Source organism: Salvia splendens, chromosome 15 (genome assembly GCF_004379255.2).
Source record: "Salvia splendens isolate huo1 chromosome 15, SspV2, whole genome shotgun sequence".
Lineage (NCBI taxonomy): Eukaryota > Viridiplantae > Streptophyta > Magnoliopsida > Lamiales > Lamiaceae > Salvia > Salvia splendens.
This window is the reverse complement of record NC_056046.1, coordinates 10,411,273-10,424,560: the sequence shown is the minus strand read 5'-3', so window position 1 is coordinate 10,424,560 and position 13,288 is coordinate 10,411,273. Positions and strand designations below refer to the sequence as shown.

The following is a 13,288-nucleotide window of genomic DNA, read 5'->3' as shown; positions in this document are numbered from 1 at the left end:
TTAAAAAAATATGTATCACCATAAAAGATTAAAAGAAATTTTGTTTAATTTGATTGAAAATTTTGAAATTTATTTAAAAATTTAACTGTCCTCATAACTAAAAAACATACAGTACTTTGAGAAAAATTACACATTTTATCATTTCAACTATGTTCCCATAAAAGTATTACTCTATCAATTAGTGAAAACCTTCTCCAGTTAAAAGAAGCCCAACTGATAGCCCATAATTGTGGCCAAATCAACGGTCTTCTTCTCCAAATATCATAAACCCTAAAGATACCAAACTTTTCCTAAAACCCTAATCAGCTTCCGGTTCTTGGACAATCTCTGTGCTTCATCAGATTCTTAATCAACCTCCGTTTTACGAGAGAAAGGGTAAACAATATTTGAAGATGGCGAAGAATTCGAGCACAGGAAGTGCGAAGAAGAAGAAAAGTAAAGGCAAGATAAACAAAAAGCTGAGCTCTTTAAATTCAGATTCAAAGAAAATCAAAGGGCCCAAGGAGAACCCGTTTGAGAACATATGGTCGCGGCGAAAATTCACTATACTGGGCAAGAAACGCAAGGATGAAGAACGACGCCGCATCGGGCTCTCCCGCTCTCTTGCCATCCAGAAGGTCCATTTTGCGTCTTTCTTTCTTTACTTGTTGTTGCTTGTGTAGTTTCTGCTTCTTTCTTGAGAAGCTAGCTATGTGTTGAGTGTGAATTTTGTGGTGTTTGAGCTGAAATGCAGAGGCAGAAGACGCTGCTGAAAGAATATGAGCAAAGTACAAAGTCTTCTACTTTTGTGGATAAGCGAATTGGAGAGCAAAATGAAGGACTTGAGGAGTTTGATAAGGCAATTTTAAGGTCTCAGCGCGAACGGCAGGTGAAGTTCCTGAAAGCTCTTACTTTGTCCATGCAAGTAAATCCTGCTTAGTAGTAATTGAAGATTATAGTTTTGAGTGATGCTCCAGTTGGATTGATTAAGAAATATCACCTTATTACTTTCAAATTTCAAACCTTGGGAATTCCAATAATCAAAGGATGCATATACGGAAAACCGAAGATGCACAAGGAATTTTTGGGGCGAAAATGAAACTTGAATTATCAAGTCCCTCAGTTTTTTTTCTTTGTTTGAATGGATGTTTGCTGTGTCCGAACTAAAACCTGACCTATTACTGGTTGTCTGTTAGTTGAAATTAAAAAAGAAAAGTAAGTTCAATCTCTCTGATGGCGAGGAAGACGACTTTGAGATTCAAGGCGGTGGTTACTTCCCAGAAAGGGATGATTTTGAAGATGACGAACCATTTTACAGGGACGATTATGATGATGATCTACCAGTTGGACAAAACAGTAAGCACTTTCTTTAGATTCTACAAATATTGATTATGTCTTCACTTCTGAAACAGTTATGGGCCAATCTGAAAAACAGATTAATTGTTAATATAACCTACTATCATTATTAATAGAGGAAGACCTGAATATGGTCTAGAGTATTGAATTTTATTGGATATAGGGTTTCAGTAAATAATGTGTGTTGAACTGATTGTTGATGGGATCCAAATCAAGCATTGAGATTCTAAACCACGTTTTACTGTATATAGCAGATGTCTTTAGGTTGTATGGAAAACGAGTATTTTTCATCCAATATGGATTCATACATATTATTATTCTCGAGTCACCATTCCGAGAAAGAAAATTTCCCCAGCTGAAATGAATTATATTTTGAAAATATTTTCTGTAAATATTCTGGAATAATCAGACCGTAATATACTCCTTGATAATATGATTATGTCTTGGGTGGAATCTATGCAACTCAGGAGCATCAGTTTTCTATTCTAAAAGGACGATATCCGGTATATTTTTAGTTGTACTTATGAGTTCATGGCAAAGTCTTATTTGCTTGCTTGGGTTCATAAGGATATATCTCTTTGTTTGAAGATCATAATCTTGCACTGGGATCATCAAGCATGTTTCCTATGCTCTATTCTGTTCTAAATTAACGTTTCATGAAAAAACTCTTCAATGCTTTATTGATACATTTATTCCTTTCCTGGCTTCATTGGTACTTGCAAATGATATGGCACTATGGCCCATGCTTGGCTAGTATATTTTACTTGAGCAGAATGGTGCTGTTGAAATAACTTCCCTGGGCTTGATCGAATTGAGAAAGATACATGTCCAGTTTTGAGTCTGATATGTGGAGAATATGCTTCACAAAAAATTTATTCAATAAACCAGGAGCTATGCATTTTTTTATTTTTTGCACTTAACAGACTATATTTCTGACCAGAAGGACAATTTGATCCCCATGAGGCAGAAGGTGAACCAGTTTCAGGATCTGCTGAAGAACAGAATGTGAGATTATATTTTAAGCACTGGATATATTGCTTATCCTATTGTTTTATCTTAGATTCTTAGTATGATTGTTTGTTTTGTGTCATCTAATAGTTTTTCTAATCCCATCTACATGCATTTCATTTTTTTTTCTGTTAGTTTAATGGTTGCTGTTGGATTTCGCATTGGTTCCAAATATCCATTTTGTTCTTGTTCTATCTTTATTAAGAATTGATATTCAAATTGCCCTTTTTTTGGTTGGGGGGAGGGAGGGGGTCATCTCATGGTTGAGTCCATAAAAACTTAGTGTGTTAGTATTTGGTGTTATGCAGAATGTTTAGAACTAAGTTCAGGATATAATCATTGACAGGAACAAGCATGTCCTTTATTCTTTCCCCATTCATTTATTCACGATTGTTAATCATGTAAAGACTTGAGGACACTGGTGGGTATCAAGAGTAGGGGGGTGTGCTTCCTGGTTTGGAGCTGTGGAGTTTGCTTCATACTATTACTAATTGTTACTGGCTCATATATTTATTGAGCATAATGTCTGTGTTGCCTGTATTCGTTTTTGTAGTCCTATTTCTGAGGGGAATCCAACTCCTTATTCCTGTTTCATTTGTTTCTGGATATGCAATAGGATCAAAGAAATCATGTTTAGTTGTGGAGAAAAGGAAGCACCAGTTTTAAGATTTCCTTTATGCTGTCTGAACATTTGCTGAAAATTTTATCCATATTTGGAATGTTATCATTAGCAATTTAGCAGTACTGAATGCATTAGCTCCTAGTTACACTTATACTTCTGCTTCTAATTAAGTGACATTTTTTAATGCAGAGGCCTAAAACCAAGAAGGAAGTGATGGAGGATATTATTTTCAAAAGCAAATTTTTCAAGGTCGCAGCTTGCATTTGTTTTTATGAACTTTGAATATCACTATTGGTGAAGCTTTCTAACTGACCCTTTTGTGGTGTTCCCTGTGTTTGTTTGTTTGTTTGTTTTTACACCTTACAATTATCAGGCTCAAAAAGCAAAGGAAAAGGAAGAAAGCGAACAGTTTACCGAGCAATTGGACAAGGATTTTGCTTCTTTAGTTCAGTCTGAGGCCCTCTTGTCGTTGACACAACCAAACAAAATGAGTGCTCTCAATGCTCTTGTAAACAGCAGAAACTCAAATGATAATGCAAAGGAAAAGGAGGCACCTAGAATGCATAACCAAGTTTCCACTCAGCATGTACACTTCTATCTTAAATTATTTTATTCTCTTACATCGTCTATACTAGATCCCATACCTTCTGCTATTTGTATTGAAGTAGCCCATCTGGTTTGTTTACTGAAAGTTGAAGATAGATCTTGTCCCTGTTTTACTTTTTTTTAAACTATGATTTTCAATAGCCTATGCATCTTAGTATTGCCATGCTTTAGTCGCACAGGATGATTTTGATGGTTTGGAGACTAATTGGTCATTATAGGAAAAACCTGATCATTATGACAAACTGGTGGGTGAAATGGCACTTGATATGAGGGCTCGGCCATCGGACAGGACAAAGGCACCTGATGAGCTGGCACAAGAAGAGAAGGAGCGTCTAGAGCAGTTGGAGGTACAACTCTTGAGTACTTCTTTCACCTAACTAACTGGAAAAAGTAAACAAATTTGGAGAAAGTGCATAAAGCTACACATTGGAACCATACTTGCATCCTTGGGATTTTTGCATAACTCCAATAGAACTTGCAAGAAGCAGCTTTCCAGCTGATGCACATATAACAATACTTGGAAAGCTCACCTGAGTATTGAACATTGTTCAGGAAGAACGTAGGAAAAGGATGGCTGCTGGTGATGATTCCAGCGATGAAGATGCTGAGAATTCTGAAGATGATGACGGTGAAGCTTCAAAACAGATTAGTCATATATCTGGGGATGATCTTGGTGATTCCTTTTCTGAAGCCATTCCAAAGACTAAAGCTGTCTGGATTGATGACTTACTTAAAAAAGATGGTGTTACTGATCCTGAGACGGAAGATGCCCCAACTTCTGGAGAAGAAGAAGATGATAATGAGGAAGATGATGATGATGATGAGGAGGAGGAGGAAGAAGAAGGATCAGAAGAGAGCAGAGGTGAAGATGAAAAGGCTCAGTCTCTCAAGGACTGGGAACAGAGTGATGAAGAACAAATTGATTCAGAGGATGAAGAAGAAGATAATGGCAGTGATGATGCTACTGGTAAAAAAGTTATCATGGAAAACCAGAAGAAGATATTTAAAACCAAGGGAAATCAAAATAATGATGCAGGTGCTCTCAGAGTGAAAACGATTATTAAAGAGGATGTGCATAAGAAAGGGGAGCTTCCATACACAATTGAAGCTCCAAAATTTTTTGAAGAATTTAGTGCCTTGTTGAAAGATCTTTCTGATGATCAAGTTGTGGAAGCTATCAGGAGGATTCGAACATATAACGCTATTGCTGTTGCAGCCGAGAATCGGAAAAAGATGCAGGTATGATTTGTGTGTTGCCTGGTTGTGTTTTTATTATTCTTGAAATTATACTGTATTTTCCTGTAATATATCGATTGAATTGGATTCCAGGTGTTCTATGGCATATTGTTGCAATACTTTGCTGTTTTAGCAAGCACAAAGCCACTAAATTTCAAGTTACTTAATTTGCTCGTCAAGCCACTAATGGAAATGAGTACCGAGATCCCGTACTTTGCAGCCATTTGTGCTCGTCAGAGGTTGCTTCATACCCGTACCCTGTTCTGTCAGGATATTAAGAATACAGGTTGGCTGCATCATCCATAAAAATGCTATATTAAAAAAAAACTTTTTAGCTGGTATATCTTTGGGGATCATCTGCTGATGTGTGGACTCTTATTATTAATCTACCTCTTTAACACTTTTTTCCATGACAGGAAATAATTGTTGGCCATCTCTCAAGACACTTTTCCTCATGAGGCTGTGGTCTATGATTTTTCCATGCTCTGATTTCCGCCATGCTGTTATGACTCCTGCTATCCTGTTGATTTCTGAATACCTTATGCGGTGTCCGATAACTTCTGGCCGAGATATTGCAATTGGCTCCTTCTTGTGCTCTTTATTGCTATCTGTGAGATCATCTTTTTTACTTTTATTGATACATAATTTTCTCCATGCTGCTTGAGTTTGGAGGTTTCTTTAACTCTTCCAGTACATAATGCATTTCCAGAAATTAAAGCATTTTTTAGTGCCAAGTGGCGGCATATTTCTGGGACTGATAGTTTAAATTGGGCAAACGTGCTGTAGAATTCTGTTCGGCCACTCTCCTTCCCCTTCTCTTTCATGTGCCCCATACACGACTTTTATAACCCGGGTTTAATTGAATTGCTTGTGTGGATTTTCTTTCGGAATAAATGATTAGATTAACTTGATATATTATTTTTTTCTTTTCCAGCTTCAACTCAGTGGTCAATAATAACTGTGATTTTTTTTCCTTCATATAGATTTATGTTTGTTGAGAAATAGTGAACATACATTTCTACAGGTGCAAATATCAGCATTTTTTCCCTGAAAATCTTCTCTTGCAAATGGTTTTATCAATATTGCATTTCTCGTGAAGTGAGAATTGATTCCTATGTATGAGTTTTGAAGTTTAATGTCTCTCTCCCCCCCCCCTCTCCAACTTTTTCTTTCGTACTGTACTTACAATGGCAAACTGTTGCAGGTCAGTAGACAATCCCAAAAGTTCTGCCCTGAGGCTATTACATTCTTGCAGACTATGTTAATGGCAGCTCTAACTAACAGACAGAGATACGAAGCTTCTCAGGTTTTTCTTCACAACTCAGTAGCTCTTAAATGTGGTTTTGCCTTACCTCAAAGTCACCTTCATCTATTTGGTTATAGTTAAGGTGCCTGAAATTCGGATAACAATGACTTAATGTTGTTATTGACACAGTTGTGCCATCTTATGGAATTAAAGGCTCTAAGGCCATTACTCCATATGCAAGGACAAGTTGAAGAGATTAACTCTTTGGATTTTCTAACATTAATGGACTTGCCAGATGATTCTCCTTATTTTACCTCGGACAATTTCAGGTAATATTTTTTTTAAAATTCATATTTTTGTTATCACAAGCTTGATAATAGATTATTTTGGGTTATTTAATTGATACATCATACATATCAGATGTGGATGTTAATTATCATAGATTGCAATTGTTTGTTTGTATATATGTGCAGGGCGAGCATACTTTGTGCAATTATTAGGAACCTTAAAGGATTTGTGGACATTTACGAGGGAATCAAGTCATTCCCGGAGATATTTTTGCCAATGGCCAAAATATTACACGGACTGGCAGAAGAAGATCTGATACCGGATGCATTGAAGAAAGAATTCAAAGATGTGGCACAGCTTATCGAGACCAAATCTGAGGAGTTCCAGTTGCTGCGACTGCCTCTGAGAATCCGAAAGCAGAAGGCTATCAAAACTGCCATTCCAAAGTTTGAGGACAAGTAAGTCATCTTCCCATTACAAGTAGATTAAATTTTTTAAGTGGTAGAGACAACTGATGGTGGGATTGTGGAAATGTGGCAGCTTTGTGAAGGGGAGAGATTATGATCCAGATCGGGAGCGAGTGGAGAGGAAGAAGTTGAAGAAACAACTGCAGCAGGAGGCGAGAGGTGCTGTGCGTGAACTAAGGAAAGATAACCACTTCTTGTTTGAGGTGAAGGAACGGGATAAGGCGCGAATGCAGGAAGAAAAAACTGAGGTGTATGGGAAGTATAGAGCTTTCCTCCAAGAACAGGAGCATGCATTTAAGTCTGGCCAGTTGGGGAAAAATAAGAAGAGAAGGCGATGAAGATGACAACCCGGTCTCTTCTGGTAATTTTTATCTTTTGTTTGAAGACCAGATACTCTACAGATGCTTGCTTCATCCCATCTGTACAGATTCATGGATGAAGTTTTTGATTTAGTTCAATTTTTCTGTTGTAGTTTGTGTTATTGTACCCATAATTCTTCTTATTTCATGGATAGTTGGTTTTCTTATCTATAAAAAATAGTTAATAGACATGTTCTATTCCATTTTAGGCCATCTAAAATACAATTGCCTGCCACTTGATATGTCAGAGCACTTTTTACAACATTCTTTATTTAAGAAACAAAAAATAGTGGATATATTGTAAATTTATATTCAACAATTATAAAACAAAATTGAAATAAAAAATTAAAAATAAAACTAAGATAAAAGCAAAATCCAGTCCAAGCCAACTGTGATCTTGGCAACGTAATTATTCAAACAGAAGACGAAACGTATGTATTTACTCTACTATAACTCTGCAGTATGTATTTACTTGAAACTGTTTTGATCTTAAAAAGGTTTGCACCACATTAAACTATTTGTCATATTTATTTAACATAATTAATTGACTTAAAACACAAATGAAAATTTATGTACAAATAGTGTTAAATTAAACTTTTTGGTACTAATTTGAACTATCGGCGAAACATTTTGTGTGGAGTTTAATTAATTACCCCCACATTACACTACATAGGCTGTGACTATTATTTTAATTATTTTTCTTATGTTATTATTTAACATTAAATTTATAATCCTAATTTCTTTAAAATAAATATACTCCATAGATAAAAGACAAAGTAAACAAAAGATGTAAATAATTATAGATGAAACTTAAGAAGACACATAAGTAACGATAAGCAACAGTAGAAATGGAAGAGAAACATTAAGCAGAAAATAAATGTGGACCACACATGATAATTAATTAACCATTCAGCAGGATTTCTCTCAAAATCCTGATAGGCCCCACAACGCCACCCCGGCGACACCAACAGCCTTCAGGGCAGACATCACTCCGTCATCCTCCTCCGTCTGCTTCGATGATGACCTATTTCCACTACCAGATTGGAATTCCATGACTATGATACATATTAATATTGTTGACAATGAAATAGTGAAGAGGATAGATAGAGGCTATTTATACAGCCGGAAATGTCTCATTAATCCATTTATTTATTCCTGATATAAATTTGTTGGAATCACAGAATACATATTTATTTAAACTTACTTTATTTAATCATAGAAGATATGCTAACATTTGTTTTCACTCTATATAAAGGGGATACAATGAATTCATTATTCATTCAGAAAAATATTAAAAATTCTATTCTATATATTCTATAATATTTTTCCAAATACAATAAATATTCACCAAGTTACGAGGAGACTTACATAAATAAAATTTGAATACTCGCTTTTAAATTTTGAATAAGTGCTTTTAACCGATGCAAAAGTAGAGCATTCATGCAGTACTAATAGTAGAGAATCAGATGGTCTATGTGACTATGTCCCCTCCCAATGCCATGCAAAATCGTAATCTTAAAAACCTACACTAAGATATTACTCCTTCCGTTATTTTGCGTTTCGCAGTAGCTGAGTCATTTCATTTTTTGCATTCGTTTTGAAAAATAATACTCTCTCCATCCCAACTAAAATGACACACTTTACTTTTTAGTTTGTCCTAACTTAGATGACACTTTTTTTTTGGTAACTTTATCTCTCCAATTAATACATCCAACCATTTTTTCCTCTCTCCTATCAAATATACTATTCAACTCTTTTTCTTTCTCCATTTAATATCTACACCTACTCTTTATCTCTTCAATTAACCATATTAACTAACAACCCTTAAAATCACGTGCCGACTAAGAAATGTGTAATCTTAGACGGGACGGAGGGTGTAATAAATAGTTCATATTTTTTAGGAACGGAGGGAGTACTATTTTCAAGTTGCATAATTTAACCAATTTTAGAAATGCAAATAATAGACGTAATGTTGTACTCCCTCTGTCCCAACTTAATTGTCGCTCTTGGAGTTAACACGAGTTTTAAGAAATGTAAAGAAAAATTGGTGGAAAAGTTATTGGAATGTGGGACTCACTTTTTTATATTGGTTTTATAATAAAATGTGAATGAAGTGAGTTAGTGGAATGTGAGACCTACTTACCATTTATGGTAAAAATAAAGTGTGACAATTAAGCTGGGACAGACCGAAATGGAAAAGATTGATAATTAAGTTGGGACAGAGGGAGTATTTTATTACTACTTTTCAAGTTGCATAATAAAAGATTTGGTTAGATTATTGATCGTTCCAGTGGTATATAAATCACACTTGTAATTTTATATGTGTTACCGGTTATTTACTAGTATGTGTTTAAGACTTTCAGTAAAACAAATAGTTGGATTACATGATGTGATAAAGAAGGAGAAATGGATGTTGGAATTGTGGTTCGGTCAACTCAATTGGACCGGGTCGTACAAGTGGCGGATTATTTAATTTTGAAACAATTAAATAATTTATAATCGATCTACGCTCTGAGTAGATGATTGTGGTATATTCATTTTCTCTAAACCGATTCCTGATGAATGAAAAAATAATATATTAAAATATGTCACGATATATGGAGATATGAAATTAATTAATTAATTAATTAATCTATTTTGGACACGTAGACAAAACAATATGGCAATTTAGCAAACGGAGAAAGCTTCGTAGAATGCGTGCACATTGATCGGGTCGTCCATATACATTTCTGGAATGAACAACTACGTGAGAGGTTTCTAGATACATCCGTTCAGGTTCATGCTCAATGATTGACGTTTGTAACCGCCGACCGTTACAATTAGCTTAATGGGTGATTTGACTACACCTCCACATGCATTGGACTTGACATATAAATACTGATGCACACTCTTGCATTCTCTACACAAAGACATTTCAAGATATACTTGAAATCTCTACACTCAAAGCATTATCTGCATTCATAAGCTCCCTATCCCTTTTGTGCATTATTCTTCTGTCGAAGCTCTGCCCTCACCTCCATCCAGTTCGCCGAAACTCTGTTGATTGCGGTGTTGCTTCATCAGAGACGAAAACCGTTTTATCTTTGGGGACGACACGCCAATCTGAGAGCACCACCGGAGCGTATCTCGTCTTGCGGAAAGATCCCTCCTCGACTCGGCTTATTTCCACTATTTTCCTTCTTTTGGGTTGTATTACGCCCGTCTAATGTTTATCTCTTGTAATTCATAATCCAACAATAGAAATTAAATTGGAGAAGAAAAAGAAGGTAGAAAAATATTCACATGTTTGGTACCATTTAATTTAAATTTCTAAAAATACCCTCTATGGCCCAAAAATCACATGTTTGACATTTAGGATTATTTTTGTCACGAGGTACAAAAATGATATAAAACAAAGATCATATACTTATTTTTATGTAAAAGTGAAAGATGTACTATTTATAAAGTTGCACTTCTCTCAATTCTTGTGAACCCCAATTTACAATCTACTACTAATTAAGCAACAAGAGTGATGCCTAATTTAGGCGACAAATCTTTGTCACTCATGTTCTGGCTTTCCTTTTATTTTCTATACTCTTAACTCTATTTTTCCCAACCTTTTCAACTTCTGTGTATTAGTGGGCTGCTAGTCTGCTAATAGTACTTATTCGCCTGCAAATTTTCACTAGCAATAATTATAGATTTTGTCTTTATAGGAAATAGAGAAAAAGTAATCAAGATCTGAGAGATGAAGAAATCTAAATTTACAAAATAATAATGAAATAATTGTAGAAACACGAAAAATATTATTTGAGTGGTTTGAGATTGAGAATAGGAGGGGGAAAAATGAAATAGAAATCATGCAAAAATGAGCAAAAAAGCCAGGGAAGATGTGAGCTTAATAGGAAATTTGGATCAAGAAAGAAGAACCACATCAAAACTAATGAGATGAAAGAAACGTGCAGCATTGGAAGGGCCGAAGGGGGAAGAGGAAAGAAGGAAAGTGGAAAACTTAAAAAAAGGCTTAAGTCATTAAAAATCAATAGAAAGAAAAAGACGGAAAAAGGAAAATAAAGGTACAAGGTGGCCCAAATTAAAAGAAAAGAAGACAGAGGACTAGAAAAAGGAAAATAAAGGTACAAGGTGGCCCAAATTAAAAGAAAAGAAGACAGAGGACTAATTTGGGGATTTGGATCCCTTGCTGTGCTGTGGACACAGGGGATAATAAAATATATTTTTTTTATTATTAAAAAATTATTTTGTGAGTGTGCACAGCAGTGCTGTGCACCGCAGGGGATCCACCCCTTAATTTGGTGGCATGGGTGCATGGTCACGTGTCGCTCACACTAAGAGTGTCAACGATATAGGGTGGACAACCATAAAATTCTTCCACGGCTACAAAAATTTATCCAGCTCAATAAACAGTCACGTCACGACTACAAATCATATTTTTATAGATTGTTGGTATATTTTAATTGAATTAGAAGTAAAATCTAGAGAGATAAAAATACGGATATGAATGTGTGAAGCAAAAAAAATGAGAGAAATAGGTGTATTTATAGAAATAAATTTTGAAAAAAAACCAGCGGCACCGCCGCGGCGGTCGCAGCGCCCAAGACCCCGTCGCCCCTTCCTCGCCGCAAATGCGGCTCCCTGCCGTCCATCCCCCCGCCGCGGCTCCCTCCGGCCCAGCTATAGTCTGCCACGGCGGCCACCGCAGCCCCCTATTGTGGACACTCTAATGCTCCTTTAAGGAGCACATTAGCACAACATATCATATCTCTCTTTATATATATATACTCCTCCCTCCGTCTCCAAAGAGTATGAACGATGAGTTCGACACGGGTTTTAATAAATAAGGGGAAAAGTAAGAGAGGGAGAGAAAGGGTAGTGGAAATAATGTTAGTGGAGAGTGAGATCCACATATTATTATAATGGTATAAGTTATTAATGGTTATGGTATAAGTTGTAAATAAAATGATGTGTAGGGGTAGTATGTTGTTCGAATTTTCAAATTTAGAAAGTTCATACTCTTTAGGACGGACGAAAAATGAAATAGTTCATACTCTTTGAGGACAGATGGAGTATATAATTTAGAGGAGCATTAGCAATGGTTGGCCGATGGGAGGGCCTTCCCATCGGCCAACCATTGCGGTGAACGGGCCATCGATTGCCCCCTCCCTCCTCCCCCAAATGGCCGATATATCGGCCCATGCCGCTGAGAAGGGCCCTTCTATCGGCCCTCCATTGTGGAGGAAGGGCCGATCGAAGGTCCTCTCAAGTTATTATTTTTTTTTTGTATTTTGCTGGGAAGGAGTAGATAAAGAGAGATAGAGGAAGAAGAAATACATGGCGGAAGAAGAAGAGCGCCTGTGAGTGAGGAAGAAGAAAAATATAACCCTAATTTGTATTTAAACTTCTTTTATTAATTCTAATTGGGCTTATTAGTGGGCCAATAAATTTATTAAATAAACAACGGTATCAATTTTTTAGTATTCCTAAATAAATAAGTTGTCACATATTTAGGTTTTCATCTAATTATTTAATAAGTTGTCACATATTTGAGATCAATTAAAATTTATTTCATGTATTATATTATTTTTAGATTTAAATTTATTTAATTTGATAACATATTAAATATAGAAGTGCAAAAAAAATTAAAATAAAATAGTGATGAGGTGAAAATGAAATGGAAAGAGAGGGTCATTCCACCATTGGAGGGAGATTGACCATTTGGCCAAATGCTGACGTGGAATGGGAGGGCTTTATGGGAGGGCCCAATCATCGTTAGTGCTCAAATCCTATTAGTCCGACAAAAGTCATGTCATTATTAACCCACTAATTCTAATTTCTAGTTTTAAAAGCATTTTTACTAATCTTCGTCACTTTAAAAATATTATTGTCAGTAATAATGATAATGATGCCTGATAATATAAAATGTGTAAATCTTGACTAGCCTTCTTTTATGGGTAAATAATTTCATAAAGTCAATAAAGATTGTAAGCTTCTGTATGAAAATATACGATTTTAACAATAGTTTTTTTTGTGTCGATCTTGACTGCTCTTTTAAGTTTTAAGTGATTTAAATTCAAGATAAAAAATTCAATAACATGGTACAAGAGCCATCACAAATTTTCATGAT

The 13,288-nt window shown here is 35.6% G+C and overlaps 1 protein-coding gene across 2 annotated transcripts; it reads left to right on the top strand.

The window, feature by feature from the left end:
* Positions 1 to 224: 224 nt before the first annotated feature.
* LOC121768883 (nucleolar protein 14-like) lies at positions 225 to 7,370 on the top strand. Of its 2 annotated transcripts, none has more exons than XM_042165482.1 (14): positions 225 to 617; positions 734 to 868; positions 1,176 to 1,335; positions 2,279 to 2,340; positions 3,155 to 3,214; positions 3,339 to 3,551; positions 3,790 to 3,918; positions 4,124 to 4,810; positions 4,901 to 5,093; positions 5,224 to 5,417; positions 6,012 to 6,113; positions 6,243 to 6,382; positions 6,527 to 6,799; positions 6,882 to 7,370. In XM_042165482.1, exons 1-14 carry the CDS (start codon positions 393 to 395, stop codon positions 7,144 to 7,146), a joined length of 2,838 nt encoding a protein of 945 aa, XP_042021416.1. In that variant the 5' UTR covers positions 225 to 392; the 3' UTR covers positions 7,147 to 7,370. The 2 variants fall into 2 exon arrangements, with proteins under 2 accessions (XP_042021416.1, XP_042021415.1); XM_042165481.1 differs by having other exon boundaries at positions 2,276 to 2,340.
* The last annotated feature ends 5,918 nt before the right edge of the window (positions 7,371 to 13,288 follow it).